Source organism: Anomaloglossus baeobatrachus, chromosome 5, assembly GCF_048569485.1.
Source record: "Anomaloglossus baeobatrachus isolate aAnoBae1 chromosome 5, aAnoBae1.hap1, whole genome shotgun sequence".
Classification (NCBI taxonomy): Eukaryota; Metazoa; Chordata; class Amphibia; order Anura; family Aromobatidae; genus Anomaloglossus; species Anomaloglossus baeobatrachus.
The window spans coordinates 77,565,347-77,585,036 of NC_134357.1; the positions used below are offsets into that span (position 1 = coordinate 77,565,347).

Sequence of the window (19,690 nt, forward strand, 5' to 3'; positions counted from 1 at the left end):
TGTGTGCAGGTAGGTACCGGGAGACTAGGTCACAGATGTAAGGAGGAGACATGTTGTGGATGGCTTTGTATGTCATGGTTAATGTTTTGAACTGGAGTCGTTGGGCGATGGGAAGCCAGTGAAGGGATTGGCAGAGTGGCGAGGCTGGGGAATAGCGAGGGGAGAGTTGGTCCCTTTTAAACCCTTCACACCATGTGACGTATATTTACGCCACATGTCATGTCCCAGCCTTTGATGCAGGCTCGCACACAAAGCCCGCATCTTTCCCCGCATATGATGGCAGATTTAATCAGCTATTGTGTGCCTCTAACAGCGGCGGGCAGATCGGAGATCCGCGCACAACTGTTAACCAGTTAAATGCTGCTGTTGATCTCTTACAGCAGGATTTAATACTTGCCGATGGGGAGTACGCCATTCCTCACTTCCATCATCACGCCCTTGACGTGATCGCGGGGTGCTTATGGGTTGACATCCGGGGGTCAGCTCTATGACCTCTGTGTTGGTGAAGACAATCGTCCTGTGAGTACAAGCTGTGTTAGGCACCCCACAGGAGATTGTGATTTCTGATGATGTTTTGCTCTGATGCTGATGTTTTGCTCTGTACAGCAGAAGCAATCGGATTAATTGTAAAACAGTTAAAAAAAAAAAAAAACAACAAAAAACGTTAAAATCACAAAATCACCCCCTTTTCCCCAATGACCATAAAATAAATACCCCCCCCCCAACACGTATTTGGTATCACTGCGTTCACAAATGTCTGATCTATCAAAATATAAAATAATCCAATTGGTAAACAGCGTAATGAAAAAATATCAAATTGCCAAATGTTCACACAGGGCATCTTTTGTTATGTGCGTTTTGAGTGCATCTTGAGAGTGCATCTCATTTTCTGAAACCGCACCCGCAGCAAAAACGCATGTTTTTGTCGCGTTTTACTGCGTTTTGCCTAATACATTTTCTAAGTGAAATCTATTGACTGGAAGGATCAAGAACGCTGTAAAAACTCAAAGAATTGACATGCTGCACCTTGACAAACGCAGCCAAGATGCAACCAACAAAAGTTGCCCAGTGTGGACAGCAAAATAGAAATCCCGTAGACTTTGCTGGGAGAAAAAAATGCATGCATTATGGTGTATCTTTGTGACCTCCTAAAACGGACCAAAAACGGAGCAAAAGATGCCCTTTGTGAACTAAAGGCTGCTTTACACGAGACGACCGATCGTGCGATTTCACGATCGATCGTACCCGCCACCGTCGTTTGTGCGTCACGGGCAATTGATTGCCCGTGGTGCACAAACTCGTTAAACCCCCCTGTCACATGTATTTACCTCCCGTGCGACGTCGCTGAGGGCGGCGAACGTCCTCTTCCTGAAGTGGGAGGGATGTTCGGCGTCACAGCGACGTCATGCGGCTTGAAGGTGTTAATGAGTCCATATTGACTTTTATAGGATTACTATATCCAAAAGGGGGCACTAGAGGGCCTGTGTCTTCCTCTGTGAAGGGGCTGTTTCCAGATTTTATTTTCCAGGGAGCATTGGATGGGCCTGTATGTTTCCCTGCTCCAACTTGACAGTCTCATTAAAGCACCACTCCACCGTTTTGTTTTTCAGCACTGGAGTGGTACTTTTAATCTAAGTCCCTTCCCCCTGTCATATACTCCATATACTCCGCTTCCATCGTCTTCCCCTCCCTTTTTTTTTTTATTTTTTTTTTAACTCCACACCGGCCTTGTGGCGCTATCTTGTGACTGTAACTTCTGACTCGTTGGAAATCAGAAGTTACTTCACAATCGCTCAACACAACTCTCTGAGAGCCAGAACGAGGCTCTCATAGAAATGTATTGAGGTGTGATCTCCGTCGCGCTCCACTGGAGCTGCCAGCAGGTGACAAACCACCAAAGCATGACAGGAACAGTGGGGATAGATGATGAAAATGGCGGAGGGAGAGTATTAGACCGTAAACAGCGGACTTGCATCAGAAGCACTGCTTCATCGGTGAAAGAGAAACCAAAAAACCCTGGAGTTATGCTTTAAGGGAGAAACTTTTGCTTATCTAAGACTGACTGTGCATGGCTGCACCTCCTTGACATAAATATTTTCCTCCTGACAACATATAAATAACATTTTGTATCCCGTTCAGTGGTCCCGCCAAAGGGCCTCTTTTTATTTTTTTTTTAAACAAAAGCCTAGCCACGGCAGAAGCCACTGGGGCCTCATTTAGGAGAATTGCCTCCCAGTAACATCATTCTGGTTGCCTATAGCAACTAGACTGCAACTTTCAGCACTGAAACTGCTGAGGTAAAGTGAAAGCTGAGCTCTGATTGGTTGTAATGGACAAACTAGACCCTTGAGAAGCATAGCACATAATCTTCTATTCACTATATAACACTGAACGCGTCCTTCTGTCCAAAGCCAGGTCGGCGTTTGTGTGCAGTGCCTTGTTCTTGTTAACATAGCACTGCGCAAGTGCCAACCGTCACCTCTGTGCTGCCCACACTAGTGTCATGGTGAGAGAGCGGAGACACGAGGAACCGCCTGCCCACACCACACATGTGATGGTGGTTATGGAGGTCAGCAGCATGCGGACATCACATGACCTGAAGATGACTGCGCCTGTACGGAGGCTGCTGACCGGTGCGCTGTTGTGCAGGGCACAGGCTGTGCGGGCCGGGGTTTAGCTTCTGCAGCGGAGAGAGCTGGCTCTCCATGGAGGCTGAGCGGTGCTGTGTGCTTAAAGAGGCTGGCAGTGGTGTCTCAGAGCAGGACGTCCGTGCAGCACGAGGTGTCACTGCATGGACCTCAAGGGTGCGCTGCTGCTCTCTGTTATCTGCCAATACACACATACACTCTTAAGGCCCTGTCTCACACACAGAGATAAATCTTTGGCAGATCTGTGGTTGCAGTGAAATCATGGACATATTGTTCCATTTGTACACAGCCACAAACCTGGCACTGATTGTCCACAATTTCACTGCAACCACAGATCTGCCACAGATTTATTTGTGTGTTTAACAGGGCCTTTACATACACAAATGGCCAATTCACTGATGTCACCTGTGCCAACCACCGCTGCTGCTGCTCTCTATTTGCCACACACACACACACACACACACACACACTCACACTCACTAAAGGGGGCTTTACACGCTACGATATTGTTAATGTTTGGTCGCCGGGGTGAAGTTGTTAGTGACGCACATCCGGCGTCATTAACAATATCGCAGCGTGTAATACTTACCAGCGACCTTAGGCGACCTCAAAAATGGTGAAAATCGTTCACCATGGAGAGGTCGTCCCAAAGTAAAAAATCGGTAAGGGTTGTTTAGCGTTGTGGTTCATCGCTCATTCGGCGGCACACATCGCTATGTGTGACACCGCATGAGCGAGGAACGTCTCCTTACCTGCCGCCGGCCGCAATGAGGAAGGAAGGAGGTGGGCGGGATGTTACGTCCTGCTCATCTCCGCCCCTCTGCTTTGATTGGCCGGCCGCTGTGTGACGTTGCGGTGACGTCGCTGTGAGGCCGAACGTCCCTCCCCTTTGAAGGAGGGATTGTTCGGCAGTCACAGCGACGACGCCGACCAGGTAAGTATGTGTGACGCTGCGTAGCGATAATGTTCACTACGGCAGCGATCACAAACAATCGCATGCGCGACGGGGGCGGGTACTTACACGCTCGCTATCGCTAGAAATTGCTAGCGATATCGCTAACGTGTAAAGCCCCCTATACACTCATATATATATGTATGTAATATATAAAGCTATGTGTGTGTGTGTGTCCCCACTAAAGGAATCCCCACCGTCGCATTTACAATCACGAAATTTTGCACAAATGCCTCATGTGACTCAGGGAACGTCATAGACTATGTTTTGATGGGAAAATTTAACCCTGCGCTTTACAGTTACTGTCCAAAAATGTGCCTCCATTAAACTGAATGGAGGTGGGAACTGCAGGCTATTAATGGCGACTGTCAGTGGTTGCTGTAGGAACAAAATAAACTGTTTAGTATAAGAAGCTTATGTGTGAGGTAAAAAGATGTCAGTGGTGAGACGGATAAAAAGAGACAGAAAGCGACAGAGACACAGAGAGAGACAGACGTGGAAAGAGACAGAAAGAGACAGACGGGCAAAGAGACAGACAGAGAGAGACAGACAGCGACAGACAGAGACTGGGATAGAGACAAAGAGACAGTTACTATCCCGGACAAGGGACCGAACCATTTGGGATGTGGGTGAGCAGTGCTATGTTCATGTTGTAGTTGAATTCTTCAATAAAATAGCCCCGGAGTCAGCTCTTGCACATATAGCCATCTCCAGCGCCATGTTATTGAAGACACTTCTTTTTTTCTGTAAATATTTCCAGTCACTAGTTTTTCAGATGATCTTTGCAGACACAGTGTCTTCAATAAAATGGCGCTGGAGTCGGCGTGTACGTATACTACCGACTCAGCACCATTTTTTTTTTTTTTAAACTATATTTTTATTCAAATTTTTCAATAACATAACACTGGCATAAGCGAATTCAGCATTGTAAATTCAATTCAAAAACATTACATTGTCATGTTTGATCATCCCAAATTCCATACCAGTTTTTAAAATCAATAACCGTAACATGGCAAGATAAAGCAAAGGAAAGCGGCGACCCCTTAACCCGTCATTCTTATCATTCCCCCCATTGAACCCTTGTGAACATGGTAATGACATACAATAAAGAAGTCCCACTCAAATCGGTTATTTCCCCCTCTCCTTTTAGTCAGCTTTCGGCCTTTCCTCCCCCACCTCCAAGCCATCCAATGTATCCTTCAATTTTTCAGTATGATACCAGACTGTGTCTTTGAAAGGTGACATAATCCTGACTATCTCCTGCTGAGTACAATAGGCCAGTATGAATTTCTTCAATTTGTTAAAGTGCTGTCGTATTCTATCCGCCCTCCTTTCTGCATCCAATCCTTCTATTTCAAGAAGATGCATGAGCTGATCCAAGATCTCTTCAATCGTGGGGACCCTAGACTCCAACCAATTTTTTAGTATCGCTCTCTTGGCTCCCAGAAGTATCACATGTATAAGTCTGGGTGGGTTAGTCACCTTCCCTTTGGTATCGTTCCCCTCCTCCCAATTGTGAAAAATAGCGAACCCAGGTGAGAGCCGAACTTCAAGACCCCACACCTTTTGTATACAACTTTTGATCTGTGACCATAATGGACTCAAAAGGGGGCAGGACCACAACCCGTGAAGGAGATCAGTTCCACTACTCTTACACTTAGGGCAAAATATAAGCCTGTCTGGCTTTGTTGCTCAGCACCATTTTATTAAAGACACTGTGTCTGTGAATATCACCAGTCACCAGTTTGTTTCAGATATTCATTTATTGAAGACAGTGTCTTCAATAAAATGGTGCCAAAGTTGACAGTATACGCACACACTGACTCCAGCGCCATTTTATTGAAGAATTCAATTACAACGTGAACATAGCACTGTGCACATGTCAGCCATAAGGATAATGGCGGTGGCTGTGGTGCAAATTTAAATAAAGAGTCGGAAAGCAGCCAGGGTAGTTATAGATAAAAAGACCCCGACCACAAAGTCACGCCCTGATGCTAAATCATCACCACATGGGCGTAATACGGGTTCAATAGCTAGTTGACTAAGATGGTGCAGACGGAGTAATAGTCTGCTCTGCTGTGCACCATTTTCGGGTGTATATGCCTACTGGAGATGGGCACCCATACATAGTAGACTGTGTCTATCCGCATCCAATAGGCATATATGTCCGAAAATGGTGCATGACAGAGCACACAACTCCATCTGCCCTATTATAGTCAATGGCCTCATCGGCGCACACATCCGAGCCCTGTTTTGCTGGGGATTCGGACCTGAACCCTGACTTCACTACTGAGCGGGGTCCAAAATGCAGTGTGAAAGGGGCCTAACAGAGGAACTGGAAACTCCGCAGTGGTGACAGGTCTTCTTTAAGAAGTAGACATTCTCCAGAAGGATGGAGATTTAAAAAAATATGTTGCCCGCACAAACTAGTAGATTTCCACTTTAAAATGTGGAAACTAAATTTCTAGGATTCTCTGAGCTCAGGCTTTTCTTTCTGACCGAACTAGGCAGCGGTCACTCCCCCAATCCTGGATCTAGACCGTTGTCCATTCCCTTTCTTTTTTTTTTTTTAAATTCTTTATTTTACATACCAACTCGTGACATTGAAAAAACTTTCTGCTCCACAAGGAGCAACATGAAAAATATCAGGGATATAACGTTGACATAAATCCTGACCTCCAGTATCCTTATGCATCCCGTCTGCCATCCCTACGAGTCTGGTCTGATTTTAACCTTTTATTTTGAGAACCAACTCTATACAAAGAAAGAAGAACATTTAGCAGAATGAGAGAAAAGAAAGTCCTAAAAGAGAACATCATAAGTTGTGTATCAGGAACAGGAAGAAGGTGAGAGAAAGGGGGGTGAGGGAAAAAAGGTGAGAAGAGGGGGGGAAAGGAGACCGAGAGGGAGAGGGAGAAGAAGAGAAAGAGAGAGGGAAAAGACAAAAAAAAAAAAAAAAAAAAAAAAAAAAAAGGGGGGGGGGGGGGAAAGAGGGAAGAATGGGGGGGGGTTTGGGAGAAAAGGGGGGGGGGGAGAAAGTCCAGGGGGATTACCCCACACCCCCACCAGGTCGCTCCCGCGGGTCAGAGAGCAGTCTTATGTGGTCTGTAGAGGAGGTGAACTCCATCCATGGAAGCCATGTCCCGTAGAAGTCCCCCCGGCGATCATTAAGAGAGGATGTCAAATCCTCCATGTGCATTAAGTCGTTGACCCTTGATACCCACTGAGCCACCGTGGGGGGGTCCGTAGACTTCCAGCCAAGAGGAATACAGGACCTGGCGGCCATGACTAGGAATCTCAGCAAGGAACTTTTATATTTAGAGATCGGGAGTCCCGTTAATTGTAGTAAAAACAGCTCTGGTCCCAGTGTCTCCTTCGTCCCGGTCACCTGTCTGATTACCTGCTTCACCTCTGACCAAAACCTCTGCAAAGAGGGACATGACCAGAAGACATGTACATAGTCACCCTCCTCCAATCCACACCGCCAACACGCAGGGTCCACTGAGGGGAATATCCTATGCAGCCTAGACGGGACTCTATACCACCTTGCCAGCAGTTTATAGTTGGCCTCCAGCAATCTGGAGCTGATCGATGTTTTATGTGCTAACATTAAAATTTTGTCTCTTTGCGTGACAGTTAGGGCCATCCCCAGATCCCTCTCCCACTGCTGCAGGTATGCCGGAATGGGCAAGTCTCCTGGGTCTGCTAGCATGGTATACACTAAGGAGAGCGAATGCCGAAGAACACCCCCCTCTAAGCACAGTTTTTCAAACCTCGTGGGGGGCCCTGCATACTGAGTGAAGCAGGGGAGGGAGCGCAGAAAATGCCTCAGTTGCGTCGCTCTCCATCTCCCCATGGGATTCGGGGTCAGGAGACTGCGGATATCCTCAAGAGGTAGCCAATCCCCCCCTCTTCCCAGATGACAAGCTCTAAATCTACCCCCCTGAACCCAACCCCGAAAGACAGGGTCCGAGAGGCCAGGGCGGAACTCCGGATCTCCCAATATGGGCGACATGCAAGAGGGCACAGGGAGGAGAAGGCGCCGAATCTCGTTTTTCGAGCAGCATTCCAGGGTAGCTCCAATAAGTGGGTGAGATTTCAAATTTGTCGGGGAAAAGTGCAAAAGCCAGGGAGTGGCCGGGAGATGTATGTCCGAGAAACTCTGTTCCAGTGCCACCCATGCCTTTGTCTTAAAGTGGCGGCACCAGTCTAGTACCCTGACCATGTGAGTAGCCCAGTAGTATTTTTTCAAGTCGGGGATTCCCAGACCTCCTCTGCTCTTAGGTCTACACAGTAGGGAACGGGAAATTCTCGCCGGTTTATTTGCCCAGATAAATTTAGTTTGTAGTGAAGCCACATCCCCGAAAAAGGAGCCCGGGATCCGAATCGGCAGGGACTGAAAGAGGTATAATAGCCGAGGAAGTATGTTCATCTTTAATATTGCACACCTCCCGAACCAAGTAAAGTAGCCCTTCCCCCAACTTGCGCAGTCTGTTCTAATAGATTGCAAGAGAGGAAGATAATTTAATTTGTAGAGTTGACTAATGTCCGCTGCCAACTGGACCCCCAAGTACCTCAGGGAGTGACTAGACCACCTAAACCTAAATGCAGATTGAAGCGAGACTACCTGTTCTTGGGGTAGAGATACATTTAAAGCTTCGGACTTTGACATGTTGATTTTAAAATTAGAAAGAGAGGAGTAAATTTCCAACTCTCTCAATAAGTTGGGGAGGGAAACCTGTGGATTAGTTATGAAAAAGAGTAGGTCATCCGCATATGCCGCAATTTTGTAGTTGGAGCCGTCAACCCTAGGGCCCGATATGTTAATGTTTCCTCTTATTCGACATAGTAGGGGTTCCAGGGTCAGAATGAAGATCAGGGGCGATAAGGGGCAACCCTGTCTTGTGCCATTAAGAATGGGGAATCTGTCTGAGTTGAGACCGTTCACTCTAACTGTTGCCGATGGGATGCTGTACAGAGAGCAGATCCACTTGAACATCATCCTCCCCAGCCCCACCACTCGCAATACCTCCTCCATAAATATCCAATTAACTCTGTCGAACGCTTTTTCTGCATCAGTCGACAAGAGCATGAGTGGCGTCCCTTCCGTTTTAGCCTTATGGACTAAATTCACCGCCTTAGTTGTATTGTCTCTTGCTTCTCTTCCCCTTACAAACCCTGCCTGGTCTGTGTGAACAATTTCCCCTATCAGCGGGGACAGTCTGTCCGAAATAATTCTAGTAAAGAACTTCAAATCCGTATTGAGGAGGGATATTGGCCTGTAACTTGAGCAGGAGGAAGGATCTTTGCCCTCTTTAGGGATGACTACTATGTTAGCGGCTAAGGAATCCCTCGGCAACGGGGCTGCATCACATGATGGGATATTGTTAAAGGCAGTAGAGTGCCCATTTTTTTATAGTATTGCAAAGGGAAACCATCTGGGCCCGGGGCCTTGCCTGTGGGGGAGTTTTTGATTGCGGACCAATACTCCTCCTCGGAGATGGGCCTCTCCAGTGCCGCCGCATCCTCGGGTTTAAAATGTTTCAAGCCGGAATCCAAGATATATTTCCTTATGCGTTGCCGCAGCTCCGCCCCAGCTCTCTCGGACCGTCCCTCGTCTATAGAGTAAAGCGAGGAGTAAAAGTCTTTAAAGGCGGATGCGATGTCCTTCGGCAGTGTGGCCCACCCCCCTCCAGGAGTTTGCACTTTAGGGACATATCCCCTCGCCCTCTGAGTCCGCAGGGCACGAGCCAGTGCCCTGCCACTCTTATTACCGAATTCGTAGAAGTGTCTTCTACACTTGGCTAGTGCTCCCTTGGCTTTGTGGTATAGTAAAGTACGCAATTCCTCCCTCTTCCTACCCAGCCTGACTCCTATCTCCCCTTCCAAAGACCCCTTATGTGTTACTTCCAACTCCCTTATTTCGGCTAAGAGAGATGTGACCTCCTCTGCCCGTTCCCTCTTCAAACGTGAACCATGCTTGATGAGTAGACCCCTTGCCACGCATTTGTGCGCCTCCCAGACAATATTAGGGGACACCTCCCCCTTTCTGTGGCTGTCAAAATATTCAGTCAAGGCCTCCCCCAGTTCCCGCATCGTCGCCTGGTCCGCAAGTAATGAAGTGTTCAGCATCCACTGTCCCTGTCTTCTGATGGAACAGTCGAGGGAAATAGTGACTGTGATCAGAGCATGATCAGAAAAGGATATGCACTCAATCGACGCATCCACCAGAGAATGAAGGTCCCCATGTCTGAGGAGGAAAAGGTCCAACCGTGAATAGCAGTTATGAACAGCTGAGTAAAATGAAAAGTCTTTGTCTGATGGGTGCATCAATCGCCACGTGTCTATCAGTTGGTGATCATGTAATCCCCTTCTCATCCGGCGTAGTGCCTTTTGTGGGAGACTGGACACCCCCTTTGAGCTATCCCTCGACGGTTCCAACACGACATTAAAGTCACCCCCCAGAATCAGGGTACCCTCTGAGAATTCCTCAATCTGCTCAAGATAGCGTATCAAGGCGGCACACTGACCCTTGTTGGGCAGATAAACTGCCACAAAGGTGACTATTTGAGAAACAATGCGTCCCTTGAGCATTAGGAGCCTTCCCTCGGCATCCGACCGAGAGTCTAACGGTTCCCAGGGGAGCGTATTAGACAGCAAGATGCTTGTGCCCCTTGATCTAGGATCCGGGGAGGGTGAGTGGAGTACTATTGGATACCTTCTGTCCGTGAGTCTGTATGGTCTGGATTCGCAGTAGTGTGTCTCTTGAAGAAAGGCGACCTGGATTCGGTTTCTCCATAGGCGGTTCAGTAGTATAGAGCGTTTCTCCGGGCTGTGGAGTCCCTTGACATTCAATGAGCCCACTCGTAGCTCATGCTGCTTTTGTTTCACCATGCTCTGTCACAGGAACCCGGGTGGGGGGGAGGGGCGAGAGAGAGGAGAGAGAAAAAAAAAAAAAAAAAAAGGGGGAGGGGGAGAAGGGGCAGGGGAGAAGAGAGAGGGAGAAAAAAAGAAAGGGGGAGAAGAAAACTTCGAGATTAGAAAAAAGAGAAAACAGAAACTCAAGAAGATAACCGGAAAGTAGAGAAACAGTTAATATACTGTTCGTAGAACCGGGGACCAGCCCAGGGACTACTTAAGGGAAAAACGGGGACACGAACCGACACACGGCCAGAGCGCTACCCCGCGCCCTTCTTTTTCCTGCTGGCCGGCCCCTCCCTCCCAAACCTAAGGATGGGTCCGCCAAATAACCTCCCACTAACCCCACCCCCCAGAACAAGCTTATAGAAACTTTGCCCCCCCCCACCCCCCCCAGCCCACTATCTTAGGATCCACCAACGCAAATGTTTTAGACATCCCCCAGAACATTGTGTCCATTAGAATTGATTTAACGCCTAGATTGTCATTTTTTTCTTTTTTCTCTTCTTTCCCTCTGAGGCGTAGGCTCACAGAAGACCCTCCCAGCTCCCGTCTCCTTCACCACCAGCATTGCCTCTGCTCAGATCTTGCTCATATAGAGCCTTCATTCTCACGGGACCTCTCTTTGAGCAGGGGTGGCTCCCCCCTTTCTCCTCCTCTGCTCCGTATAGGCCTGAGGCTCCCAAGCCGTCCAGTCCGGAACCGAGCAGTCCGAAATATCCAGAAAGGCACAGAGATTCGGGAGCTCCGAGTGCCTCCTCAGAAGGAACACCGAGTCCCCCTTACGCACAATCAGGTGGAAGGGGTGGCCCCATCTATAGGTGGCGTTCGCTTCCTTTATTCTAATCAGGAGAGGTTGCAGCAGACGCCTCATATACAGTGTGCGGCTGGATACGTCCGGGAACAACTTTACCATAGCACCGTCTATTTTCACAGGGCCGTGTGCCCAGGCCCCCTGCAGGATCTTTTCTCTGTCTCCATAGTAATGTAGGCGGCATAACACATCCCTGGAGGTGGGCGTGGGTCTGGTGCCGGGCCTGGCAACCCTATGGATTCTATCAAAAAGATGAGTAGCCTCAAGCGGACGATCTGTGACCATGTTGAAAATGGACAGGACTTTAGAACGCAGGAGATCCTGGGGCCAGTTCTCCGGTATACCCTTCAGTCTGACATTATTTCTCCTGCTCCTGTTTTCTTGGTCATCCAGGAGCAGGGCCAGGTCTCTGATGTGGGCATTAGAAGATTCACAGTCCCTTTCAATTCGCTCCATTCTGCTCTCCAGGGACTCCTGTGCTTGCTCCGTTGCTTCAATTCTGTCCTCCAGCACCACCATTTCCTCTCTCAGGGTGGACAGCGCCATCTGTTGGGAGGATTCAATTCTGGCCACTACATCTTCCAGGTCTTTTTTGCTGGGGAGGGCTAGGATAAGCTCCCTGAGAGCATTTATGTCTTCCTGCGGAGGGCCAGAGGGCAGGGTGCTTTTTAAGGACAGGGGCGCTGTGTGCTCCAGCGGGGGGGGGGGACCCCTGGGTGCAGAGGATGGCAGGTATTCCCGGATCGCATGATCCCCCAGGGGCCGAGGTCTCCGCCTCCCCCGCAGCAGCATGTATGGAGGCAGGCCGCGAGGAATGCTGCGCGGTTCCCCCCCCACCCCTCCAGCCCTCCCTACCTGGGCTCTCTCCCTTCTGTATCAGTGCCGGGGCCCTGCGCCGCTCCTCCCCACCGCTGGTCTCCGGTGCAATGTTGCTGGCTGTGGGAGGGCGCCGGACCGCGCCTGGGGAATTCCCCGTCGGAGGGGGCCGCGAGCCCACCGGCGCCATCTTGCTTCGGGCCGCCAGCGGAGGCTCAGTCCCAGACGCCGCCAGGTACCTGGATATGCTCCCCTGGGAGTTCTGACACGCCGTGGGGGAGGCAGGAGCTGCAGCACTACCCGGTTTCTTCTTTGGAGCCATCCTGGGTAAGCGGGGTCAGCGGGATATAACTGTAATCTTTTGTGGGCGCAGGAGCTCTGGGAACAAGCTTCCTCACGCCGCCATGTCCAGGACACGCCCCGTCCATTCCCTTTCTGTCTATGTAAACTTTTAGAACTACAGTATATCTCCCCTATTATACGCTGCTCTTTCCTTCTTTCATATTATAATGGCAAATAATATTTTAGTAAAATGTAGACTCAGTGTTTCTGTTCTTGTCAAATTAAAGTAGTCTTTTATATTTCAAAAGTAATCACTGGGATTGCCTGGATTATGTCTTCTCTGAAATTGCAGTTTATGACCATTCAAGTTCATAAGACTGAGCTGCAATATCAGGCACATCCTGTGGGCAAGAGTGGCAGTGTTTCTGGGAAAAACAGACGTCTTGTCCAATCCTAGAAAAACGCTATATTAAAAACAAATGCTTTTAGCTAGCCTTTTCATTTTCCCCTTTAAGAAATAAAAACATACTCTACTCACCTGGAATTCTAGAGAACAAACTACGGTATATGTGGCTTTATTCTATGCCATCTTCTAACTATTGACTACTAATGAGTCTGCAGACTGTGCTTTTATTATGGGATGTGCCTTCAATGCTCCTCCACTGCTCTTACCTGACCTCCTCTGATGAGAGGTCACCCTCAGAGGCAGGAGCGGTCTCTGGAGATCAGGTTATAGGAGGCTGGCGAGGGAACAATCACGGAAGCCTCCGAAGATTCAGGGTAGCTGAGTATTTTTTATTTTTACTTTGTTGAAATTATACATTCGCTGAAATTAGCAGCAAAACTGCACTACAATAAACAATACAAATGGTGCCAATTTGCCACTGGATTTTTTTTTTTTGTTTGTGCATGCAAACGCATTTGGTACAGAACTTTTCTGCAGGAAATCCAACACGTGAACTCTGAAAAGGGTGTTTTATTATAGGATTAATAAGAAGGGAATACAATTAAATCCAGTGTCAGCAATACTTGGTAAGTGAAATACATCAGGGGTAGCTGCAAAAATCTCTAGTATCTTACTACTACTAATAATAATAATCTTTATTTATATAGCGCCAACATATTCCGCAGCGCTTTACAATTCAGAGGTTCTTACACAAATGGTCATAAGTAACAGTTATAGATAATACAATTATTAAAGCAAAAATAATGAGGAGCCTGCTCATAAGTGCTTACAATCTACAATGAGGTTTGGGTGACACAAAGAAGGGCAGGTACTTATTTACTGCGAAAGTCCAGCCATCTTCATGAAACGGGGATAGATAAAAGGCTGCATGAGTGTGTTACCAATCAATCGTGTTAGTGATTTTGGGTGCGGTGGAGCGTTTGATGGAGAATTATGTTCAGAGAAGTAGAGAATGGGCTATATATATATATATATATATATGTGTATATACACAGTAGATATATATGTGTGTGTATATGTATATATATATGTATGTATATATATGTGTATATATATATGTGTGTATAGGTAGAGATAGGTAGAGATAGGTAGAGATAGGTAGAGATAGGTAGAGATAGGTAGAGATGGGTAGAGATGGGTAGAGATGGGTAGAGATAGGTAGAGATGGGTAGAGATAGGTAGAGATAGGTAGAGATAGGTAGAGATAGGTAGAGATAGGTAGAGATAGGTAGAGATAGGTAGAGATAGGTAGAGATAGGTAGAGATAGGTAGAGATAGGTAGAGATAGGTAGAGATAGGTAGAGATAGGTAGAGATAGATAGAGATAGATAGAGATAGATAGAGATAGATAGAGATAGATAGAGATAGATAGAGATAGATAGAGATAGATAGAGATAGATAGATAGAGATAGAGATAGATAGAGATAGATAGAGATAGAGATAGATAGAGATAGAGATAGAGATAGATAGAGATAGAGATAGAGATAGATAGAGATAGAGATAGAGATAGATAGAGATAGATAGAGATAGATAGAGATAGAGAGAGAGATAGAGATAGAGAGAGAGATAATATGTATGTATATATATAAAATACTGTATATATGGTCATCAATTAGAGAACCTGATAGGCCGATCTAAAAAGATGTGGTTTTAGGGAGTGCCTGAAACTTAATACCCTGTGGATAGTTTCTTGGGGTAGAGTATTCCAGAGCATTGGTGCAGCTCAGGAGAAGTCTTGGAGTCAGGAATGGGAGGTTCGGATTAGTGTGGATGTTAGTCGAAAGTCACTTGTAGAGAGTAGAGAATGGGTAGGGCAATAAACAGAGATAAGAGAGGAGTACTGTCCAGAACTTTACTATATGTGGTAGTAATTTATCAGTCTGGTGTGCAAGCGATCTAGCGCAGAAGACCAGTTCATCTGTTTCCACTCTTCAGCTGAGAGCAGACTAAGGCTGTATTCATACGATGCGTTCCCATTTCATGTGGCTTTTTTCCCACAGTTTTCCAAAAAAACTAGTAAATGCATCACCTTTCTAATAGGTTTTTGGAATATTGTGGAAAAGCAAAAATGCATCACAATTCTGTCATTCTATTAACAAGTCTATTAGTTTTTCCTCATTTCTTGATCTCTTTTGACATCATAAAATTGTGAATAAAAAAAAATGTTTCAGTATGGGACCATTCATTTGATTGGTAATGGAAGTGTCTTAAAATATTTTCTGTTTGAATTTCAATATATCCTGGAAGAACTGAAACACAAAGTATATTAAAGGGGGGATTAAATAGAAAAAATCCGGCATTCAAAATTTGTTGGAGTGCAAAAAACCCTCTTATTTGGATAAGCGTAGTAATATGTGTGACAATAAATATGACGTTTTGGTTATATACAACCTTCTTCAAATTATTTCACACGAGCTGCCTTTGTCATGGGTCGTTCCAATGGTAACACGCTGTTCTGGTATGCTGCCACTAAGGTCACAAAGTATAAGGAACCTCTGCACTACTTGAACAAAATCCCCGTTTTGTGCAGTGCTCTTATTAAAATATGTGCAAACTGAACAAATGTAGTCATAATGATGATGATAATGATGCAACAGTAAATGCAATGTCCGGTAAATCATAAATTTTTTTTTGTAATTTTACACTTTTCTTCCTCCTGTGCGGAGCCTTCTACACCAGTTGCACCATTACTCACAGGACTTTGTCCGCTTTGTTTATAGTGGAGGATCAGACTTTTGAAAAATAACGTTGTTCGCCTGTTTCATACTCGGAGAGGTCTTCCTCATTGCCTCCATATTTTGCTTTCCTTGTGAAGGTTGTATTTCACGTCAGGTCCTGGTGTAGACCGTTTCCCCTCTTGTTCTCTTGGTATGGTTCCTTATCTCTTCTTTCCTTGATTACAGTTCCCTTGTCCCTGTCTCGTACCTTTGTTGTCAGCAGAACAGAATCGTTAGCTGGTTCTCCAGGTAAATCATGCATGCTTCTATTCACTTATTCTTTGTCTATACTCTCTTTGCTTGCACATTTTCTGTGGACTCTCCATTCCCTTCCCCTGATAATAATGGCTTTCCTGAAATGCTATTATATTGCTTTGTAAGGTATAGGGCACGGTAATGGGATACTTGTTTCTATCCAACAATGTATGATCACAAATTACTTTGAGGATCTTTCGCTTAGTCAAAATAAAATTGAGTTAAATACATTAAAATCCTTGAGCTCCCTTTATTCTGTCACTCTTTTCCGTTTTGTACTGCGTCACTCCATTGAAGAGATATTCACATTTGTTGTTTTTGGAATCCACTATGTGAAATCTCTGTTTGCAGTTCAATTGGGCGTTTCTTCAGAGTCCTCTCTGGGGGCGTGTGCTTTTACTCCTCCCTCCCACCTGCAGCCAATCACCGATCTACAGCTGATCTAAGGTAGCAGTCTAGGGCTCTGCTGAGCTGTTATAGGCAGTGTCTGGGAGGGAAGAGTGAAAATACCCGCCCCCAGAAAAGACTGCGAAGAAACACCCAGTTGATCAGCAAAGAAGAGATTTCACATACTGAGCTCCAAAAACATCAAATGTCAATATCTCTGGAATGGATCGATGCAGCGCAAAATGGAAAAGACTATCACAATTAGAGGAGCTTTTTACAAGGCTTTTAACTCCATTTTTTTGGAGCAAGTGACAAGTCCTATGTATGAATGGCACTGCACAGCCTGGTGACCTCAGAATGTGGCTGCTACTAATGTCCTAATTGGCTATGTGATGTCAGAGTACTAACCATGTCAATCTTTATTCACATGCGCACAGCAGCTTCTCCTAATTAATGGGGTGTTTCCATCTTGGACATTTATGGCATAGCTACAGAATATGCCATAAATGTTTGATAACTGTATGTACAAAAGGTGGCTACCTAATGCACAACCCAGGGTAGCTGCGCATGCGCGACGCTCTTCATTCACCCTCCTGAGAGTGATGTGACACCACCGAGCAAGCTATGTACACATTCCACCCAGATTTTCTTTTTACTAACCATTTATTTGCAGGAAACGTTTTAAGATTTGTTTGTTTCAGCGTCTTTAAGAAAAATTCCTTTTTAGTTTCCCCTATTAAATAATGAATTTACAAATGCTGTCTTCAAAAGGAATTCCACATTTTGAGTATAGTGACCCTGGAGCACACAGGTGACATTTCTGCTTTCTTTCTCCTGGACGACTCACAATTGTCACATTCCTGGCACACTAAGTTATTGACCTCCAGTGATTTTGACAATTTGCCAGATTTTTTTTTTTTTCCTAACCGTGCAATAATCTCTCTTTAATTAAAAATGGAGGAATAATCTGCAGCTGGTTTCTTCAGTTTTATGTAGAAGTGATCAAACGTTACTTTAAATTACTGTAATTGCAGAATGCCTTTCAAGATCTGACCTTCAAAACGTGTACTTAATATGTAGGTATATAATTACTTTGGGTACTGATCGATTTGGACAGGTGCGCTCCCAAATAGACAACCTTTTCTTAAATAGAAGCTGGTGATCAGTGCATCGATCGCGCCTCGCAGACACTTCTGGCCATACATTTCCTCTGCAGTGACCTCTGCTGGGCAAATGCAGTATTACACAAATGGTTGATCACATCAAAGCTTTTGTCTATCAGCGATCTGCTTTTTTTTTTTTTTTGCTGTGATTCATATGGAAGATCCAAAACAAGTCGTCCACTGCATATTTGGCTCAATATGAAATGCTGTTGATGTAAGTTAAGTTCAATAAAACAACAAATGGTCTATATGTGCAAATATTGGTCATCTGGGATAGGCCTTATATGGATTAATGTATAAAGGGACTGTCATAGAGAGGATTTTTTTTCCTCTCATGAGGTATAATTTTTTTAGTTCAATGGGTTATGTGAGGTTCCTTGATTGGTTTGGGACATTGACCTGATATCTAACAGTTTTACTTGATGAGTTGTATGTATTGCAGTAACAATCAATATGTTCACAGCGTATCAATAAAATTGTTGCAAATGCAGGAAAAAAAAATTTGATTTAGCTCCTATTTGTTTAGATTTCGTAGCTAAGGACTCCCACCCCCCCCCACCCCCGAGTGACTGGGGTGCAGGAACCTAGAACATGGAGCACATTGTTTTCTATGTTTTTATCTTGTAATAATGTTTATTAGTATTATTTACTTTTTTTTTCTTTTGATTACTGCAAATTTATAATTTGGCCCCTAAATGTTTATACATAGGAGCCAGAGATGCCCAAATGTTAGTAATAAATCAAGAATAGTGATGAGCGAACCCAAACTCTAAAGTTCGGTGTCTGTTCCGAACAGCAGGTGTTCGGGTCCTGGACCCAGATACAGACTTTTCAGGGAAGTACTTGTTACAGTTCGGATTCGGCCACCTGGATAGTAAAAAGAAACAAACAAAAGGGTTAAATCAGGAGAATTTACTTACCGAGCCTCTCGCGCGGCTGTAACACTACTTCTGGGTCAAGCTCATCAGTCCTCATACATATTCACTCCTTTCCGCACCCACCGGCGGCTCTGATTGGCTGCCGGTAGACCACATCCCCACCCTCTCTAACAGCACTTGTGATTGGTTGGAATCACAGGTACTGTTTGCGTGCTTATAGTGGAGTGTAAAATAAATAAATAAAAAAAATGGCGTAGGGTCCCCCGTATAGTGATACCAGTACAGATTAAGCTACGGCTACAGAGTCTGCCACACTCAGCCATGGGCTTATCTTGGCTGTGTATCAAAATAAGAGAAACCACATGCGGCTTTTTTTGGTATTTAAATAAATTAAAGAAAACAATGTGCAGTCCCCCTATTTTTTATACCCAGCCAAGATAAAGCTGACAGATGGGGCTGGCATTCTCAAGCTGGCTAAGGCCCATAGTTATTGAAACCCACCAGCCTAAGAATGGCAGCCTGCAGCCTCCCTGAAATTGTTAGCCATTAAAAATGCGACTATCCCAGCGCTTTACCCGGCTCTTCCCGATTGCCATGGTGCGGTGACAGTTGGGGTAATAAGGAGTTAATGACAGCTCTGAGCTGCCACTAAGCGCAGAATTAGTGATGGGTAGAGGTCCATGAGACCCCCCCATCACTAGCCCTATAAGTAAAAAGCAATAAATCACAAACCTTGAGAAAAATCCTTTATTTGAAATAAAATACAGCACCCTCTTTCCCCTCTTTATTAACCCCAAAAAGACCCTTGAAGTTCTGCTGTAATCTACACGACGTCCCATGACTGGCCTGGCTCTGCTACATCCGAGCCTGGAGAGACCGAAAACATGTCCGATCTCTCCAGACTCCAGGAAACACTGAAAAGGGAGACCCGGCTGACAGGAGTGACGTCACTCAGTTCACTGGAGGGCATACTTTGATTCCCACGGTATTACCTCTGGTGACTGGAGCACCACACTCTGGATTGTTAGTGTTTCCTGGAGCGTGGAGAGATCAGACATGGTTTTTCGTGTCTCCAGGCTTGGATGTAGCACATTCTAACACCTGGACACGTTTATTTGTGAACCATTCCAAAGTAGATTTTGCTTTATGTTTTCGATCATTGTATTGTTGGATCACAAATCTCCGTCCCCTTCTCAGGTCTTTTGCAGACTCCAACAGGTTTTCTTCAAGAATGGTCCTGTATTTGGCTCTATCCATTTTGCCATCAATTTTAACCATCTTCCCTGTCCCTGCTGAAGAAAAGCAGGCCCAAATAATGATGCTGCCACCACCATGTTTGACAGTGGGGAGGGTGTGTTCAGGGTGATGAGCTGTGTTGCTTTTACGCCAAACAT

At 45.7% G+C, this 19,690-nt stretch overlaps 1 protein-coding gene across 1 annotated transcript in view; it reads left to right on the forward strand.

The window, feature by feature from the left end:
• CNNM2 (cyclin and CBS domain divalent metal cation transport mediator 2) overlaps window positions 1-19,690 on the forward strand; it is a 175,721-nt gene that overhangs the window by 146,212 nt on the left and 9,819 nt on the right. The window contains 1 exon segment of the mRNA XM_075348608.1: window positions 15,800-15,862. Coding sequence (XP_075204723.1) covers window positions 15,800-15,862 — 63 coding nt within the window.